We start from the raw sequence: 17,886 nt of genomic DNA, 5'->3' as shown, positions 1-17,886 counted from the left end.
AGTATTTTGAAGGACTTTTGAATGTTTGATGATAAGGTAGCAGATGCAGGGTTTGTGGGTTGGGGTAGTATGCGAAGTGAAGGTGTCATGGAGAGGAGTATGGTGAAGAAAGAAGAGATGGTAAAAGCATTATGTAAGATAAAATGTGGCAAAACAGCTGGAGTGGATGGTATTGCAGTTGAATTTCTTAAGAAAGGGGATGACTGTGTTGTTGATTGGTTAGTTAGGACTTTCATTGTATGAATGGATCATAGTGGGGTGCCTGAGGATTGGTGTAATGCATGTATAAAGGCAAGGGGGATAAAGGTGAGTGTGCCAATGACAGAGGTATATGTTTGTTGAGTCTACCTGGTAAGTTATAAGAGACTGGTGATTGAGAGGGTGAAGGCATGTACAAAGCATCAAATTGGGAAGGAAGAATGTGGTTTCAGAAGTGGTACAGAATGTGTGGATGAGAAATACTTAGAGGAACAAAAGTATTTGTATGTGGTATTTGTGCAGGGGGTGGCAGTGCTGTTTCCTGTGGGGCAGAGTGGTGCCAGGAATGGATGAAGGCAAGTGAGTATGAATATGTACATGTATATATGTATTTGTATATGAGTGGATGAGCTATTCTAAGTCTGTTACTTGGTGCTACCTCGCTGATGCGGGAAATGGAGATCAAGTAAGATATAAATATATGATTTTTTTTTTTTTTTACATTCACCGTATCCCAAGTTTGCAAGGTAGCGTCAAAAACAGAGGACTGAGCCTTAGAGAGAAAATCCTCACTTGGCCTCCTATCCCTTGGGATAGGGAAGAAAAAGTACTTCCCACATATTCCCTGCATGTAGTAGAAGGCAACTAAAAGGGGTGGGAGTGGGGGGCTGAAAATCCTCCCCTCCAGTTTTTTCTTTTCCAAAAGAGGGAACAGAGAAGGGGGCCAAGTGTGGATTTTCCCTCTTAAGGCTCAGTCCTTTGATCTTGATGGTACCTCACCGACATGGGAAATGGTGAATATATATGAAATAAAGAAAGGTCATATGGTAGGAGAGGGGGCGAAGGTTCTGGGAGCAATGAAGAACGTGTGGAAAGAGAGAATGTTATCTCAGAGCAAAAATGGATATTTTTAATGGAATAGTAGTTCCAACAATATTATATGGTTGTCAGGCATGGGCTATAGATAGGGTTTTATGGAGGAGGGTGGATGTGTTGGAAATGAAATGTTTTGAGGACAAAATGTGGTGTGAGGTGGTTTGATCAAGTAAGTAATGAAAGGGTGAGAGAGGTGTGTGGTAATAAAAAGAGTGGTTGAGAGAGAAGAGGGTTGCTGAAATGGTTTGGACATATGGAATGAATGAGTGAGGAAAGTTTAACAAATAGGATGTATATGTCAGAAGTGGGGGAGACAAGGAGAAGCAGGAGACCAAACTGGAGGGGGGAAGGATGGAGTGGAATTTTTTAATAAATTCCTTAGCGATACCATCCAAACCCGCCACCTTGCTGGCTTTCATCATCTGCAAAGCTTTCAGTAACTCTTCTCTGTTTACCAAATCATTCTTCCTGACCCTCTCACTTCGCACACCACCTTGACCAAAACACCCTATATCTACCACTCTGTCATCATACACATTCAACGAACCTTCAAAATACTCACTCCTACTTGTTATTCCTCCCCATTAGTACCTCCCCATTTGGCCCCTTCACTGATGTTCCCATTTGTTCTCTTGTCTTACGCACTTTATTTACCTCCTTCCAAAACATCTTTTTATTCTCCCTAAAATTTAATGATACTCTCTCACCCCAACTCTCATTTGCCCTCTTTTTCATCTCTTGCACCCTTCTCTTGACCTCTTGCCTCTTTCATTTATACATCTCCCAGTCGTTTGCACTATTTCCCTGCAAAAATTGTCAAAATGCCTCTCTCTTCTCTTTCACTAACATAAATAAATAAGATATTATTATTATCATTATTATGAAGAATGTAAGGCATGTATACAAGTAGGAAGAGAGGAGAGTGAGTGGATCCAAGGGAAGTTTCATCTGTGGCAGGGGTATGTGATTTTACCTTGGCTATTTAATTTGGTTTTTGATGGGGTAGAGGGTGGTAAATGCAAGTCTTGGGATGAGGGGATGCCTGGGAATTGAGTCAGCTATTCTTTGCAATGATACAACACTGGTGGCTGCTTTGAGTGAGAAACTGCAGAAGATAGTGACTGAGTTTGGGAGAGTGTGTGAAAGGAGGAAGTTAAATGTGAATATGAGCAAGGATATTAGGAGGTTTATTTAGCAAGGTAGAAGGAAAGGTTTTTAGGGTGTGAGTTTGATTGGAGAAAAAATAGGAGGAAGTGAAATGTTTTAGATTGCTAGGAGTGGACATGGCAACAAATGGAGCCATAGAGCGAAAGTGAGTCATAAGGTGGGAGAGGGGGCAAAGGTTCTAGGAGCATTGAAGAATGTCTGGAGAGGTCATTATCTGGGAGGGCAAAAATGGGTATGTTTGAAAGTGTAGTGGTCACAACACTGTTATATGAATGTAAGGCATGGGCTGTGGATGAAGATGTGTTTAGGAGGATGGAGGTGATGGAAATGAAATATTTGAGGACAATATGTGGTGTGAGGTGGTTTGATCTGGTAAGTAATGAAAGGGTAAGAGAGATGTGTGGTAATAAAAAGAGTATGGTTGAGAGGACTGAAGAGGGTGTGCTGAAATAGAACATAAGGAGAGAATGAGTGAGGAGAGGCTGATAAAGAGGATATATGCATCAGAAGTGGAGGGGACAGGGAGAAGGGGGAGACAAAATTGAAGAGGGAAGGATGCAGTGAAAAAGATAATGAGTGACAGGGCCTGAACATGTAGGAGGGTGAAAGGTGTGCATGAGCTAGAGTGAATTGGAACAATGTATTATACAGGGCTCAGTGTGCTATGATTGGACTGAACCAGGGCATGTGAAGGATCTGGGATGAAATATGGAAAGGTCTGTGGGACCAGTTTGTGGATAGGGAACTGAGGTTTCTGTTAATTACACATGACAGCTAGTGAATGAATGTGAGGGAATATGGCTCCTCTTCATATGTTCCTGTTCCTGGCACTACCTCGTTATGTGGTATCAGCAATCAAATATGGAAAAAATAACTCTTACAAACCTCTCTGACATCTATCTACACAAAGACTGAAAAGTGTAAGGAAAAAATTAAGCCTGTGGCATCTGATAACAGTGCATTGTGTGCCTCTTTAGGCATAACTGGCTTTAGATTTTGTTTCAAGACAGAGGAGGCTGACTCAAGAATTTTAATTATATATGTCATAACCACAGAGGGGAAAAGTAAGCCTCTGCCTCAGTAAATGGATCCTTATTATTACATTAGGGCAGAATTACTTTCATTTGCAGGTATATTATGTGAAGTGCTATAACTCTTAATTTCTTAACCTTTTATACCTACACAGCTTTCCATGGTTTACCCCGGACGCTTCACATGCCTTGATTCAATCCACTGACAGCACGTCAACCCCTGTATACCACATCGCTCCAATTCACTCTATTCCTTGCCCTCCTTTCACCCTCCTGCATGTTCAGGCCCCGATCACACAAAATCCTTTTCACTCCATCTTTCCACCTCCAATTTGGTCTCCCTCTTCTCCTCGTTCCCTCCACCTCCGACACATATATCCTCTTGGTCAATCTTTCCTCACTCATTCTCTCCATGTGCCCAAACCATTTCAAAACACCCTCTTCTGCTCTCTCAACCACGCTCTTTTTATTTCCACACATCTCTCTTACCCTTACGTTACTTACTCAATCAAACCACCTCACACCACACATTGTCCTCAAACATCTCATTTCCAGCACATCCATCCTCCTGCGCACAACTCTATCCATATCCCACGCCTCGCAACCATACAACATTGTTGGAACTACTATTCCTTCAAACATACCCATTTTTGCTTTCCGGGATAATGTTCTCAACTTCCACACTTTATGTTTTGTAATCTTTTGAAAGGGAACTTTTGCTGTATTAAGTGATCATACATATATGTAATTACTAGTAATTACATTATGATAAAAGTGAACCAGTGATTAACAGGATATATGGGAAAGATCCTCTATGCTGCAGTGAAAGTATTCTTATACTATTTAGTAATTTATCATGTTTAGATCAAACAAAAGGGTCATGAAGCAGTGGCCAGGTCATGGAACAGATCTGTGGCTCAGTATCATAATGCACCAAAAATCTCTTTTGTCTCCTTTTTAGGTAGTAGCCATATGTTTCCCCCAAAAAAGTGCTATTATGGGAGAAGTGAAGAGTTTTAAGTGTAGGGTCTTAGCATTGCATGTATTAGTAGTCAACATCTTTTTAGGAAAGAATCTGTTTGTGCCACCCTACATCTCTTGCAGAAAAGGGCACATTTTTGCTAAATGTCTGTTCAAACTTTTAAAATGGAATTAGCTGTTGTATGAGAGTAAATGACAAGTGGATTGTTTATTAATAAGTATGAGGAAAGTATGATGATTACGATAATGGGGTATGGTATATGCATAGCAAACTAGTTTGGAAACTAGATTTTCTATGCTGGTGATGCTCTTCTTTTAGCTGAATAGGAAGAGGAGTAAGGAAGAATGGTGAGGTGCTTTGATGACATTTGTGAGAGGATGATTTTGAAAATAAATGTAAGCAAGAGTAAGGTTCTCATGCTTGAAAAGAAGTAAAGAGTTATATTATGATATTTTGAATGGGAAAGTATCAGGATTAGAGATGATATAAATCCCAGATGATTTTTCACAATGATGTGGAAGGTAATGGTAAATAATGATTCTCTAAACCATTTATACAGCTGCAAACAAAGCATATTTCTGTTGGCCAGATACTAGCTTGCATCAAATGTGACACAAGTTTTGTATTTTAAATAGGCAAGTTTGCAGTAGTTCTATTCCTATGTGGCTATTTATCAGTATGGATAGTAATGGTGCATGCTTTAGGAAGGCAATGTCCAAAACTTGTTCATATCATCCAGTTCTTGTCAGTAGGATACACCCAGCACAGATATGAACTTTGCAGGAAAAGAAAAAGAAGAATAGTTTCCCAGTTTTTGGCTTGTCCTTATTATTTTGGATAAATAATATTTGGTGCTGATAACTTACATTTAGGGAGATGTCACAATTTTTTTTCCTACATAAAACAATATAAGCCTCCTTATCCACACTATAATTTTAGCATAAGTCATTAGCTCAACCAGAACAATAGAAAATCACACAGTAGTGTACATAGGGGATAGATGAATACCTAGAGATAAATGTAGTTTTTTTTTTTTTTTAAGCTCAGAACTCTAGTGTGTTTAGACATTAACCATATGTTAAATGAATTCCATAATAATGCCACACAGCTGTAAATTGTGGATGAAGACACTGAATTTGATAGATGTGTGGATACCTTCTAGCAGTAAGATAGTTGCTGTCCACCTTTTCTGAGCACAGTTGTCTTTTGCACTTTAGTGTTGTCTTTTAAGAGTAATTTAATGCAGAAAGACACTTTTATGTCAAAATTGATATTTGCAATCTGATGTGATCTTGAAAGATGTATACATTAGCCATTTGCTCTACCCATTACATTGTGTTAATCATATCTGTTCTGCAGTTAGCTTTTATCTGGCTGTCACTTGATATGTAAGTTACACATTAAGTAAGATCCCCCAGTAAAGTTATTGACACACTCATTGCAAAATGTTCGGAAGCTAATAACAGTTTATGACAAGTGATTGCATTAGGAGTAGAAAAAATGTCATTGAGATAGTTTTACGTACTGTCTTTTAGGAAGTTGCCCTGACTTTACAAGAGTGTCATGCAAGTAAGCTTCATTTGTTAGAATGAGGAAACAAAATTAGACATTTATTTTTGCTCTCCTTTACAGCCTGATGACGAAGATGATGATGATGATCTTGGTAATGAAGAAGATGATTCTGACAGTGATGATGATCCAGAGCAGAATTCGCAAGATGATGGTGATGGTAAGAAAATCTTTTTCCTCACCATTTTAGTCCTTTTCCGATGTCTTCCTTATTTAAGAAGGATGTTTCTGGGGACATTGCAGCAAATGGAACCACAGAAGCAGAAATGAGTCATGGAGTGTGTGTGTGTGTGTGTGTGAAGGTTCTAGGAGCGCTGAAGAATGTGTGGATAGAAAGATGTTACCAAGGATGGCCAAAAGTTGAAGGAATATTAGTATTAACAATATTATATGATTATGAGGCATGGGCTATTGATGGATTTGTGCGTAGGAGGGTGGATGTGTTGGAAATGAAATGTTTAAGGACAATAATAAGTGGTGTGTGGAGGTGTGATCGAGTAAGTAAATAAAAATGTAAGAGAGATGTGTGATAATAAGAAGAGTGTGGTTAAGGGAGCTTTAGAGGGTGTGCTAAAATGGTTTGGACATATGTAGAGAATGAGTGAGGAAAGGTTGACAGAGAGGATATATGTCAGAAGTGGAGGGAATAAGAGCAGGGTGACCAAAATGATGGTGGAAGGATGGAGTAAAAAAGATTTTGAAGGATTGGGTTCTGAACATGCAGGAAGGTGAAAGGCATGTGCTGAATAGAGTGAATCGGAACGAGGTGGTATACTTTGGTCAATGTGCTGTCTGTGGACTGAACCAGAGCAGGGGAGGTGGCTGGGATAAACCATGGAAAAGTCTGTGGGGTTTGGTTGCAGATAGGGAGATGTGGTTTCGATGCATTACATATGACAGCTAAGGAATGGCTGTCTGAATGTGACTTTGTCTGTTCCTCATGCTGCCTTACTGATGCAGGAAACGGTGATCAATCATGATAAGGAAAGTCTCTTGGCAAAGGAGAAGAGTATTACCCACATATCTTCTGTATATTGTAGGTGAGTAAAAGGGTTGGGAATGAGTGACTGGAAGTCCTCTTCTTAATGATTACTTTCCAAGTGTAGGAACAGAGGAAGGAAGCAATGGAAGATTTTCAGCAGGCTCAATTGTCAGTTCTTGTTGCTGTCTTGCTAAGGTAAGCAATGGAAAAATAACCTTGAAGAAGCTCATGCAGCAATTTTCTTTAGACAGGGTACATTTTGATAAATATTGGTAGTACTCAAATCCTTGCCAGAATTTAAATAAGTGCTATATCCATCTTGCCCGTATTGTGATGCTTTTTGCTAGTTTAACAGTGGGTTATGCATGAAGAATTTTCCTCAAGCATTTTCCCTTTGAACACTTTTCATACATTCATGTTGATGACTTACTAACAAAGATTAAAACATTGTATGAAAAACTGTATGTTGGTAAAACCATTAAATCATGAGAAGCAATTACCATTAAATACCTTTTTGAAGTATATTTTTTTATATATAAAAATTGAAAGCTACATTAGTAAGTATACACAGGGAAGAAGTATAAAATTATGTAAAGAAGGGATGTGGTACAGCATCAGATAGGTTCTAAGAATGTTAGCAATAAATCATTTTGCAAGATAGTGTGATGCTAGTTTTAATGTAAATACGGAGTTAGGGACTGGTGGTCAATAACACATGAAATAATACTCAAAATGTGAGGTAGACAATAGAAAATATGTTACAACTAGTACTCATAATGTTATGTGATGTTTTTAAACATTTGTAAATGATGAAAACAATGTAGAGTACATACAGGAAATAATAGACACATCTATCTACCTAACTACAATACCCACATTTCTTCTGTTGAGATTTTCATTCACCAAGTGTAATAGAATGGCAATTGGGACTCTGTGAGTTAGATAAGGCTTCGGATATATATATTTTTGAATGCTGTGCATTAGGTAAAACCTTATTGCAGAGAAATGAGGAAACCAAGGCATATGAAATGGTCAGTGGAAACCAGAGAGAGGTCTGTGGAGGGCTTTTTTTTTCTTTTTGTTTTTTGAAGGGTGTCTGGTTTTAGTGCATTATACATGACAGGAAGTGGATGTGAGGGAATGAGGCCAATTCCTCATGTGTTCCTAGCACTGCCTTGCTGAAGCAGGAAATGGCGAATAATTGTTTTGAACTGAAATATGATCCACTTGCCTCCCTACAATTGCAAGGGTTCTACCACCCATTTTTTATAAGTTTTGTAACAGGTAATTTAATTCTAATCCATTAATTTGTCAATAGTTTCCTAAAGAGAATTTGTATTAAAAAATACAGATAAGAAATACAATTTACCATATCATTCACCAAGTGTAAAATGGAATGTTTTGAACAGAGAAGTGCTTGGGACTCAGGAGCTGGGTAAGATTTTTCATATATTTTTCCAAACATGTATATGATTATTAATTAATTCATTAAACAAGAACCAGCTGAAGAGAATTATGAAAAATATATGATGATTGAAAAGTAACATATCATTCGCCTTGTAAAAAATAAACGATTTAAACTGAAAGATTACCTATCCACTTGCTTCATGATTGAAAGCATCCTTCCACTTTTCCTTCTTTTTTGTTAATGTTTATTTCATTTTTAGTATGAATTAATGAAGAACCTACTAAAAAACTAGAGAATTGTGTTGGAAAAAAATGTGAAAGAATGAATATACTGTATCATTCACTGAGTGTAAGATGAATGTTTTGAACACAAGAGTGACTGGGTCAATGAGCAACAGCAGATACATCAGAACCATAGTCAAGTTTGTCTAAGTCTGGTTGGTAAACTTGTAATAGGGTTACTTGCTGGGTGCTTAGGCACATTTATAACTGGTACATTTGTAGCAAGTATAGAAATGTACTTTTGGCAGTGGGCAGCATGGCATGTGCAGCACCTCTTAGGTGCATTGTGCAGCCAGCCAGGCTCAAAATTAGTGCATTGAATTACACTTCATCACAACCTATCTTTATTAAGAAAAGGTTGAGAAAGTGGTAAGTTAAATGACAGTGAGGAGTAATCAGTAATCATAGGATATTATAATGGGTATTGAAAATACACATTCAAACAGTATATGTTGTGAATGGAGCCAATTGGAGAAAGTACTTTTTTTTTAAGGGATGGCCTCTCTTATCATGCACAAGCTTTTAATGTACCATGTGACAACTGTGACTATTTTATTGAATCTTATTTCAGAGGGCAGCCAAGGAGGGGATGATGATAATGAAGACGACAACGATGATGATGATGATGATGATGATGATGATGATGGTAATTCCAGCTACGTCTCGCAACTTAGCATGAGTCTTTTTGAGGATGAAAATGAGAGTAATAACTCGGACTCATCTGATGCTGTGTATTTTGAACTTAATGGTGAAGGAAATGCTTCTGAGTCTCCAAATGCTTCTCTTATTGCTTGGCTTCAGGAAAATGACAATGAGGAGGATGATGCTGAAGATGAGGATTATGAACCTTCAGAGTGAATTTGCCAGCAGTTGATTTAGGGGTTCCATGTAACAGCACTTCCATTCCTCCGTAACCTATGAGCCATTTCCTGCATTGAAAGCAGAATGGTGCTTGCAGTATCTTCCCCAAATGCTTCAGCCAATGTCTGTTATTGCACATCCCAAGGTTGAAATCCTAACAGCAGTGCTCAAAACAAAAGCTAAAGAGCTCAGCATGTTGCTTTAGTTATCACATATGGGAAGCAGTTTCCTTCTGATCATACTAGGATTAAAACTAGAAATCAAAAGTTGTGTGAAGCTACCCAGGAGAAGCTTTGAAAGAGTACAAAAGAAATGGACATTTGTAAGGCAGAAACAAGTACTTGAAGTTTAGGAAATTCATAATTATTTCTCTCACAGAAAAATGCTTGCAGGCAATTAAGTGTAATTTGAGTGAAACAATAAGCTTAATTCTAAAATATTTGGACTTATTAGCCAGTCTACATTCTATACTGAACTCCATAAAGTCTATCCTCCCAACTTTGAGAAGGTTATTCATTATAATACTTTGAACCAGATTTAATCTGCACATTGTAAATCTGTTGTTGCATCTGCAATGGGATTATCATCAGTAAAGGTTTGATTTAATGTTAAGTGCAAGCACGTATTCCCTGCTTGTCGCAGAAGGCGACTAAAAGGAAAGGGAGCAAGGGGCTGGAAATCCTTCCCTCCTGTTTTTAGTTTTCCAAAAGAAGGAACAGAGGAGGGGGGCCAAGTGAGGATATTCCCTCAAAAGCTCAGTCCTCTGTTCGTAACGCTATCTCGCTAATGCGGGAAGTGGTGAATAGTATGAAAAAAAGGTCACGAGAAATAATTTTCAATACAAAGAGGAAATGTGAACTGGCAGACCAACTACCATTGTTTTGGGTACCTTCATGAATACCCAACACAGGGATGTTAACTGAAATATGAAATAGGACCATTTGAGAGGTAAGATTCTGTAATGTTCGAGAGGTGAGAGTGAAAAGGTTTTTTTCTTAAACCTTTGATTACAAGATTCTTTTTAGGACCCATTAGACACTGTCCAGGTTGGGTGTTTGTTATGGTATGTGCAGGGCTCAAGACCATATCAAAACTTTAAACTTGCCAATTCTTCTTGCCAGGAGGAAGCTATCCTGTAGAGGTAGTTGTTTGCCTCAGTCCTTAATGTCTTCCAAATTAAGTGAGTTACCAGACAGTAACTTGTGATCATGATTTACTTTTGATCATGATTTACAAGTAGTAGCCACCTGGAATTAAAATAGCCTTGAGAATTTAAATGCCATCATTATCGATAGTGTATACTATGACAACATCGTTACTGGCAAGATCGAAGTTGAATACTGCATGCACAATTAATTGCAGTATGTAATTTGATTCATTCAGTGATCAAAATTTCTGTAAAGTAATCCTCTTACTATTTGCTGAGTGGGCATTTCATATTAACAAGGTTTTTGGCAGACTATAATTTAGTTGTTATAGACAGTGCAATGGAAAAGCGATAGTAAAAGTGATGTAAAATAACAAAATTTAATTTTGAGCTGAACTACATTGAATCTTAAAGGAGTTGAAGATTATGGATGGGTCTACCTCAGAAATGTGAAAAAGATTGGCAGGGTTGACTGAAAGTGAATTATGCAAAACATTGTGATGCAGAACAAAGTTAAGGTTTGCAATATGGTGTCTGTATGTGCAATAAAAATTTTTTGAGAGGTGGAGGAGGTTCATGAAAGATAATGTGGGTATGTTATAAAGTAAAGGAAAACTGAGGAGAATGCATAGTACTTAACTCCAGTGTACACCACAAATCACAGACAATTGTGCATTCCCTCTTTTGCACATAATGGTGTTAAAGGTTGTGCCCTGTGGTTGTAATTCAGACCTCTGCTTACATTCTGAGTGCTGATAAACCTTTTGTTAATGTGCCAAGCATGTTAGATGTGGTCATCATCTCCAGATTGGATAACCATTTATGCCAGACAACTTTTTATCCCTGAGAATCTTCTTCATGAAGCTGTTATAAAGTTTGCCATAACATTCATGTGTATGATTTGCTGTAAGAGAGTGAACAACTGGTGGAAATGGATTGTTCATCAAAATTTTTTTTGGGTGGAATGTGTTATACATATTTTGGAAAAGTGATTGAGAATCAAGGAAACTGTGGAAGATTCTATATTAGTATCTTGCACAGGGTAAATGACAATGAAAATTAATAATTCAGTGATCTTGAAGACGACTGTAACCTAGGGCTCATACATGCTCAAGGATTTCATGAGTACTGTCATAAAGTGTTTATAAATGCCATGTATTTTGTGTAAATTTTTTATACAACATAATTTAGAAGCATCCAGGACATGCTAGGGAAGACATGAAATATGAAGACTATTTTTCCCGATTTCTTGTGAAGAGAAGATATCAATACGGAGATAAGGTGCTGTAGCTGTGGGGTTAGAGCAGTGTAACAATTTTTTTATTCCTTTGAAGTGTCGAGGTCGATTGAAACTGTTTTGATATGTACATATTATGTATTATGATATTTGTTACTATAAAATAATCATATTTAATATGCAGCAGTTATTATCCTAACATTTTCATGGAAAGTACTGAATTATTTTAGTGTCTTCCTGTTCAAAGATGAAAAAAGTAACAAATAAATTACTGCACTGTCATGTTGCCTGAGAAAGCAAACCAGGGTGTGCTGAAATGGTTCAAGCATATGAAGAGGATGAGTGAACACACAGTGAAAGAAGACCTGTGTATTGCAAGTGGGAGGAGCAAGATGAAGTGATAGACCAAAGAGATGAAAGGATGGACTAAAGGAAGCTTTAGGGTACTTGTCCCTGAATAATCAGAAGGGTGAGAAAAGTCTATTGGTTTTAAAAATTTTGGAACAATGTGGTATATGTGGGCAGTTGGGTGAACCAGGGAATACAGAGCAGTCAATATCACTGAATAGTATGTGGGGATTATCTGTAGATGGTAGACTCTGCTTCTGATGCAAAAGAGTACAATAGAAAGTGAACATTGGCCTATGATGAGGTTATCAGTTAATTCTTAATATAATACTGAATATATATTTATTCTATGGTTTCAGAAGTGGTAGAGGATGGATGTGTGGATCAGGTGTTTGCTTTGAAGAATGTATGTGAGAAATACTTAGAAAAGCAAATGGATTTGTATGTAGTATTTATGGATCTGGAGAAGGCATATGATAGAGTTGATAGAGATGCTCTGTGGAAGGTATTAAGAATATATGGTGTGGGAGGCAAGTTGTTATAAGCAGTGAAAAGTTTTTATCGAGGATGTAATGCATGTGTACGTGTAGGAAGAGAGGAAAGTGATTGGTTCTCAGTGAATGTAGGTTTGCGGCAGGCGTGTGTGATGTCTCCATGGTTGTTTAATTTGTTTATGGATGGGGTTGTTAGGGAGGTAAATGCAAGAGTTTTGGAAAGAGGGGCAATTATGAAGTCTGTTGGGGATGAGAGAGCTTGGGAAGTGAGTCAGTTGTTGTTCGCTGATGATACAGCGCTGGTGGCTGATTCATGTGAGAAACTGCAGAAGCTGGTGACTGAGTTTGGTAAAGTGTGTGAAAGAAGAAAGTTAAGAGTAAATGTGAATAAGAGCAAGGTTATTAGGTACAGTAGGGTTGAGGGTCGTCAATTGGGAGGTAAGTTTGAATGGAGAAAAACTGGAGGAAGTAAAGTGTTTTAGATATCTGGGAGTGGATCTGGCAGCAGATGGAACCATGGAAGCGGAAGTGGATCATAGGGTGGGGGAGGGGGCGAAAATCCTGGGAGCCTTGAAGAATGTGTGGAAGTTGAGAACATTATCTCGGAAAGCAAAAATGGGTATGTTTGAAGGAATAGTGGTTCCAACAATGTTGTATGGTTGCGAAGCGTGGGCTATGGATAGAGTTGTGCGCAGGAGGATGGATGTGCTGGAAATGAGATGTTTGAGGACAATGTGTGGTGTGAGGTGGTTTGATCGAGTAAGTAACGTAAGGGTAAGAGAGATGTGTGGAAATAAAAAGAGCGTGGTTGAGAGAGCAGAAGAGGGTGTTTTGAAATGGTTTGGGCACATGGAGAGAATGAGTGAGGAAAGATTGACCAAGAGGATATATGTGTCGGAGGTGGAGGGAACGAGGAGAAGTGGGAGACCAAATTGGAGGTGGAAAGATGGAGTGAAAAAGATTTTGTGTGATCGAGGCCTGAACATGCAGGAGGGTGAAAGGAGGGCAAGGAATAGAGTGAATTGGATCGATGTGGTATACCGGGGTTGACGTGCTGTCAGTGGACTGAATCAGGGCATGTGAAGCGTCTGGGGTAAACCATGGAAAGCTGTGTAGGTATGTATATTTGCGTGTGTGGACGTATGTATATACATGTGTATGGGGATGGGTTGGGCCATTTCTTTCGTCTGTTTCCTTGCGCTACCTCGCAAACGCGGGAGACAGCGACAAAGCAAAAAAAAAAAAAAAAAAAAAATATTCTAGATAAATTTGGTAAACCCATCATGAAATAGAATGAAGTGATAAACCACATCTCTGAAATGAATTAAGCATGGATGTGGAGGAAAATTTTTAGTATGAATGTATTTTTTACTATCATTTCAATAAAAAAATACCGAAACTGAAAAGGGCAGTATATGCAATGAGAGCATGTACTGTCTTAAAATTATCGTGATCTGATGAAGGTTGTCAAGAATTTCTATTGGTGGTTATAACTTTATGCTGACAGCATTAACCTTTAACCCTCAAACTGCTGTCTATGTAAGGTGTCATAATTTTGGGGACTACAGTGTATGTCAGTTGATGCCAGGTTAAAATTTAAACCACATATCAAGAATAAAGTTTGATTTTACTTTCCTTGATTAGAACCATAAGTAAAGATTTTCTCATACCCACATGTGCTTTATCCTGAATGCTTTATCCTGGAGTGCTCATAATCCCTCTAGAGGCTGAATTACAACCTTCTCGAGCTGAATTACAATCAGTGCCATGCATCCAGCTGCCAAGCATAGCACTCAAACATTCTGCTGCATTTGCCTCCATTGCTCGTTATCTCATAGTACCCACAAAGGACAGATAAGCTGAAAGTATATATCTATCCCCTATGTAGGGGAGAAAGAATACCTCTGTATTCCCCACATGTTATACAAGGCGACTAAAGGAGGCAGAAGTGGGAGCTGGAAACCTTCCCCTTGTACTTCAATTTCTAAAAGAGGAAACAGAAGAACGAGTCAGATGGGGAGTGCTCATCCTCCATGAAGGCTCAAATTGGGGTGTCTGAATGCAAGTGGATGTAACCAAGATGAGAAGAGAGGGGAGATAGTTAATATGTTTGTGGAAAGAAACTTGGATGTTCTGGCTCTGAGTGAAGCTTGAAGGGGAAGAATGGTTTGGAAACATCTTGGGGTTGGTGAGAGGATAAGAGCAGAGGACGGAGTACCACTACTCCAGAAGCAGTTGTGGGAGCATGTGATAGAGTGTAAGGAAGTAAATTCTAGATTGATACAAATAAATTGAAAGTGGACGGCAAGAGATAGGTGATTATTGGTGCATATGCACCTAGCCATGATAAGAAAGATCATGAGAGGCAAGTGTTTTGTGAGCAACTGAATGAGTGTGTTAGCAGTTTTGGTACATAAGACTAGGTATTAGAGATGGGTGATTTAAATGCAAAGGTAAGTAATGTGGCAGTTGAGGATACAATTGGTGTGCATGGGGTATTTAGTGTTGTGAAGGGAAATGGTGAATAGCTCATAAAGTTGTGCACTGAAAAAAAAAGACTGGTGTTTGGGAATACCTGATTTAAAGAGATAGATATACACAAGTATATACATATGCGAGTAGGAGAGATGCTCAACAGGCATCATTAGATTATGTATTAATTGACAGGCATGTGAAAAAAGAGACTTTTGGATGTAAGTGTGCTGAGAGGGACAGTTGGTGAGGGTGAAGATTTGTATACATTTTCGAGAAAAAGGAGACCATGTCAGGGAGAACAGGGAGAAGAGATTGGTGAGAGTAAGAGAGCTTGGAAAGGGAACTTGTATGAAGAAATGACAGGAATGATTGAGTAATGGGAGGTATTTAGGGAAGCAGTGATGGCATGTGCAAGATACGCATGTGGCATGCGAAAGATGGGAGGTGGGCAAAATACTAAGGGTAATGAGTGGTGGGATGAAGAACTGAAAATGCTTGCGAAAGAGAAAAGAGAGGCATTTGGCCAGTACTTACAAGGAAAGTGCATTTGATTGGGAGATGTATAACATTTGGCCAGTACTTACAAGGAAAGTGCATTTGATTGGGAGATGTATAACAGAAAGTGGCAGGAGGTCAAGAGGGGTACAAAAAAAAAGGGCAAATTAGAGTTGGGGTGAGAGTATCATTAAACTTTTGTGAGAATAAAAAGATGATTTGGAAGGACATAGATAATATTTGAAAGACATTAGAACAAATAGACATCAGTGAAGGGGGCAAAAGAGAAAGTGATAACATGTAATGGTAGAGTGAGTATTTTGAAGGATTGTTGAATGTTTGATAACAGAGAGGCAGATGTAAGGTCTTTGGTCGAGTGGTATGTGAAGTGGGAGAGTCAGGGAGAGATGTATGGCGAAGAAAGAAGTGGTGAAAGCCTTGCAGAGGACGAAATTGGGCAAGGCGGCAAGAGTGGATGCTATTGCTGTTAAATTTATTGAGAAAAGGGGTGACTGTGTTGTTAAATGGATGATAAGGATGTTCAAAGTATGTAACGTATAGATCATGGTGAAGTGCCAGAGGATTGGCAGAATGCATGTATAGTGCCACTGTATAAAGGCAAAGGGGATAAAGGTGAGTGTTCAAACTACAGAAGACTAAGTTTGTCCAGTATACATGTAAAATTGTATAAGGGTATTGATTGAGAGGGTAACGGCATGTACAGAGCATCAGATTGGGGAGGAGTGGTGTGGTTTCAGAAGTGGTAAAGGATGTGTGCATCAGGTGTTTGCTTTAAGAATGCATGAGAAATACTTAGAAAAACAGATGGATTTGTATTTAACATTTATGGATCTAGAGAAGGCATATGGTAGGGGTGAAAAAGATGCTTTGTGGAAGGTCTTGAGAATATATGGTGTAGGAGTTAAGTTGTTGCTAGAAGCAGCGAGTTTTTATCAAGGATGTAAGGTGTGTGTACCAGTAGGAAGAGAGGAGAGTGATTGGTTCCCAGCAAAGGTCAGTCTGCATCAAGGGTGTGTGATGTCCCAATGGTTGCATAATTTGTTTATGGATGGGGTGGTTAGGGAGATAAATGCAAGAGTTTTGGAGAGAGGGGCAAGTATGCAGTCTGTTGGGGATGATAGGGCCTAGGAGGTGAGTCAGTTTTTTTTGCTGATGATACAGCACTGGTGGCTAATTAGAGTCAGAAACTGCAGCAGAAGATGAAGACTGAGTTTGGAAGAGTTGTGTGAAAGGAGTGAGTTGAGAGTAAATATGAATAAGAGCAAGGTTATTAAGCTCAGCAGGGTTGAGGGATGAGATAGTTGGGATGGAAGTTTGAATGGAGAAAAATTGGAGAAAGTGAAGTATTTTAGATATTTGGGAGTGGACTTGGCAGTGAATGGAACCATGGAAGTGGAAGTGAGTCATATGGTGAACAATTGACTCGCTTCCCATGCCCTCTCATCCCAAACAGACTGCATACTCGCCCCTCTTCAAAACTTTTGCATTTACCTCCCTCACCATCCCATCCATTAACATATTAAACAGCCACGGTGACATCACACACCCCTGCCGCAGACCAACCTTCACTGTGAACCATTAACTCTCTTCTCTTCCTTCTTGTTCATACGCCTTACACCATTGATAAAAATTGTACAAAGGCAAAGGGGATAAGAGTGAGTGCTCAAATTACAGAGGTATAAGTTTGTTGAGTATTCCTGGTAAATTATATGGGAGGGTATTGATTGAGAGGGTGAAGGCATGTACAGAGCATCAGATTGGGGAAGAGCAGTGTGGTTTCAGAAGTGGTAGAGGATGTGTGGATCAGGTGTTTGCTTTGAAGAATGTATGTGAGAAATACTTAGAAAAGCAAATGGATTTGTATGTAGCATTTATGGATCTGGAGAAGGCATATGATAGAGTTGATAGAGATGCTCTGTGGAAGGTATTAAGAATATATGGTGTGGGAGGCAAGTTGTTAGAAGCAGTGAAAAGTTTTTATCGAGGATGTAAGGCATGTGTACGTGTAGGAAGAGAGGAAAGTGATTGGTTCTCAGTGAATGTAGGTTTGTGGCAGGGGTGTGTGATGTCTCCATGGTTGTTTAATTTGTTTATGGATGGGGTTGTTAGGGAGGTAAATGCAAGAGTTTTGGAAAGAGGGGCAAGTATGAAGTCTGTTGGGGATGAGAGAGCTTGGGAAGTGAGTCAGTTGTTGTTCGCTGATGATACAGCGCTGGTGGCTGATTCATGTGAGAAACTGCAGAAGCTGGTGACTGAGTTTGGTAAAGTGTGTGGAAGAAGAAAGTTAAGAGTAAATGTGAATAAGAGCAAGGTT

The 17,886-nt window shown here is 38.9% G+C and overlaps 1 protein-coding gene across 1 annotated transcript in view; it reads left to right on the top strand.

Annotated features, from left to right (window-relative positions):
* The window catches only part of mahj (LisH and WD40 domain-containing protein mahjong), a 212,913-nt gene extending 200,997 nt beyond the window's left edge, over positions 1-11,916 (top strand). The window contains exons 27-28 of the mRNA XM_071666225.1: positions 5,887-5,983; positions 9,066-11,916. Coding sequence (XP_071522326.1) covers positions 5,887-5,983; positions 9,066-9,352 — 384 coding nt within the window. The 3' untranslated portion in view covers positions 9,353-11,916. The remainder of the gene's footprint in view (positions 1-5,886; positions 5,984-9,065) is intronic.
* The last annotated feature ends 5,970 nt before the right edge of the window (positions 11,917-17,886 follow it).

Source organism: Panulirus ornatus, chromosome 11, assembly GCF_036320965.1.
Source record: "Panulirus ornatus isolate Po-2019 chromosome 11, ASM3632096v1, whole genome shotgun sequence".
NCBI classification, from domain to species: domain Eukaryota; kingdom Metazoa; phylum Arthropoda; class Malacostraca; order Decapoda; family Palinuridae; genus Panulirus; species Panulirus ornatus.
Note: the sequence above shows the minus strand (reverse complement) of the source record. Positions and strands in the feature narration are given on the sequence as shown.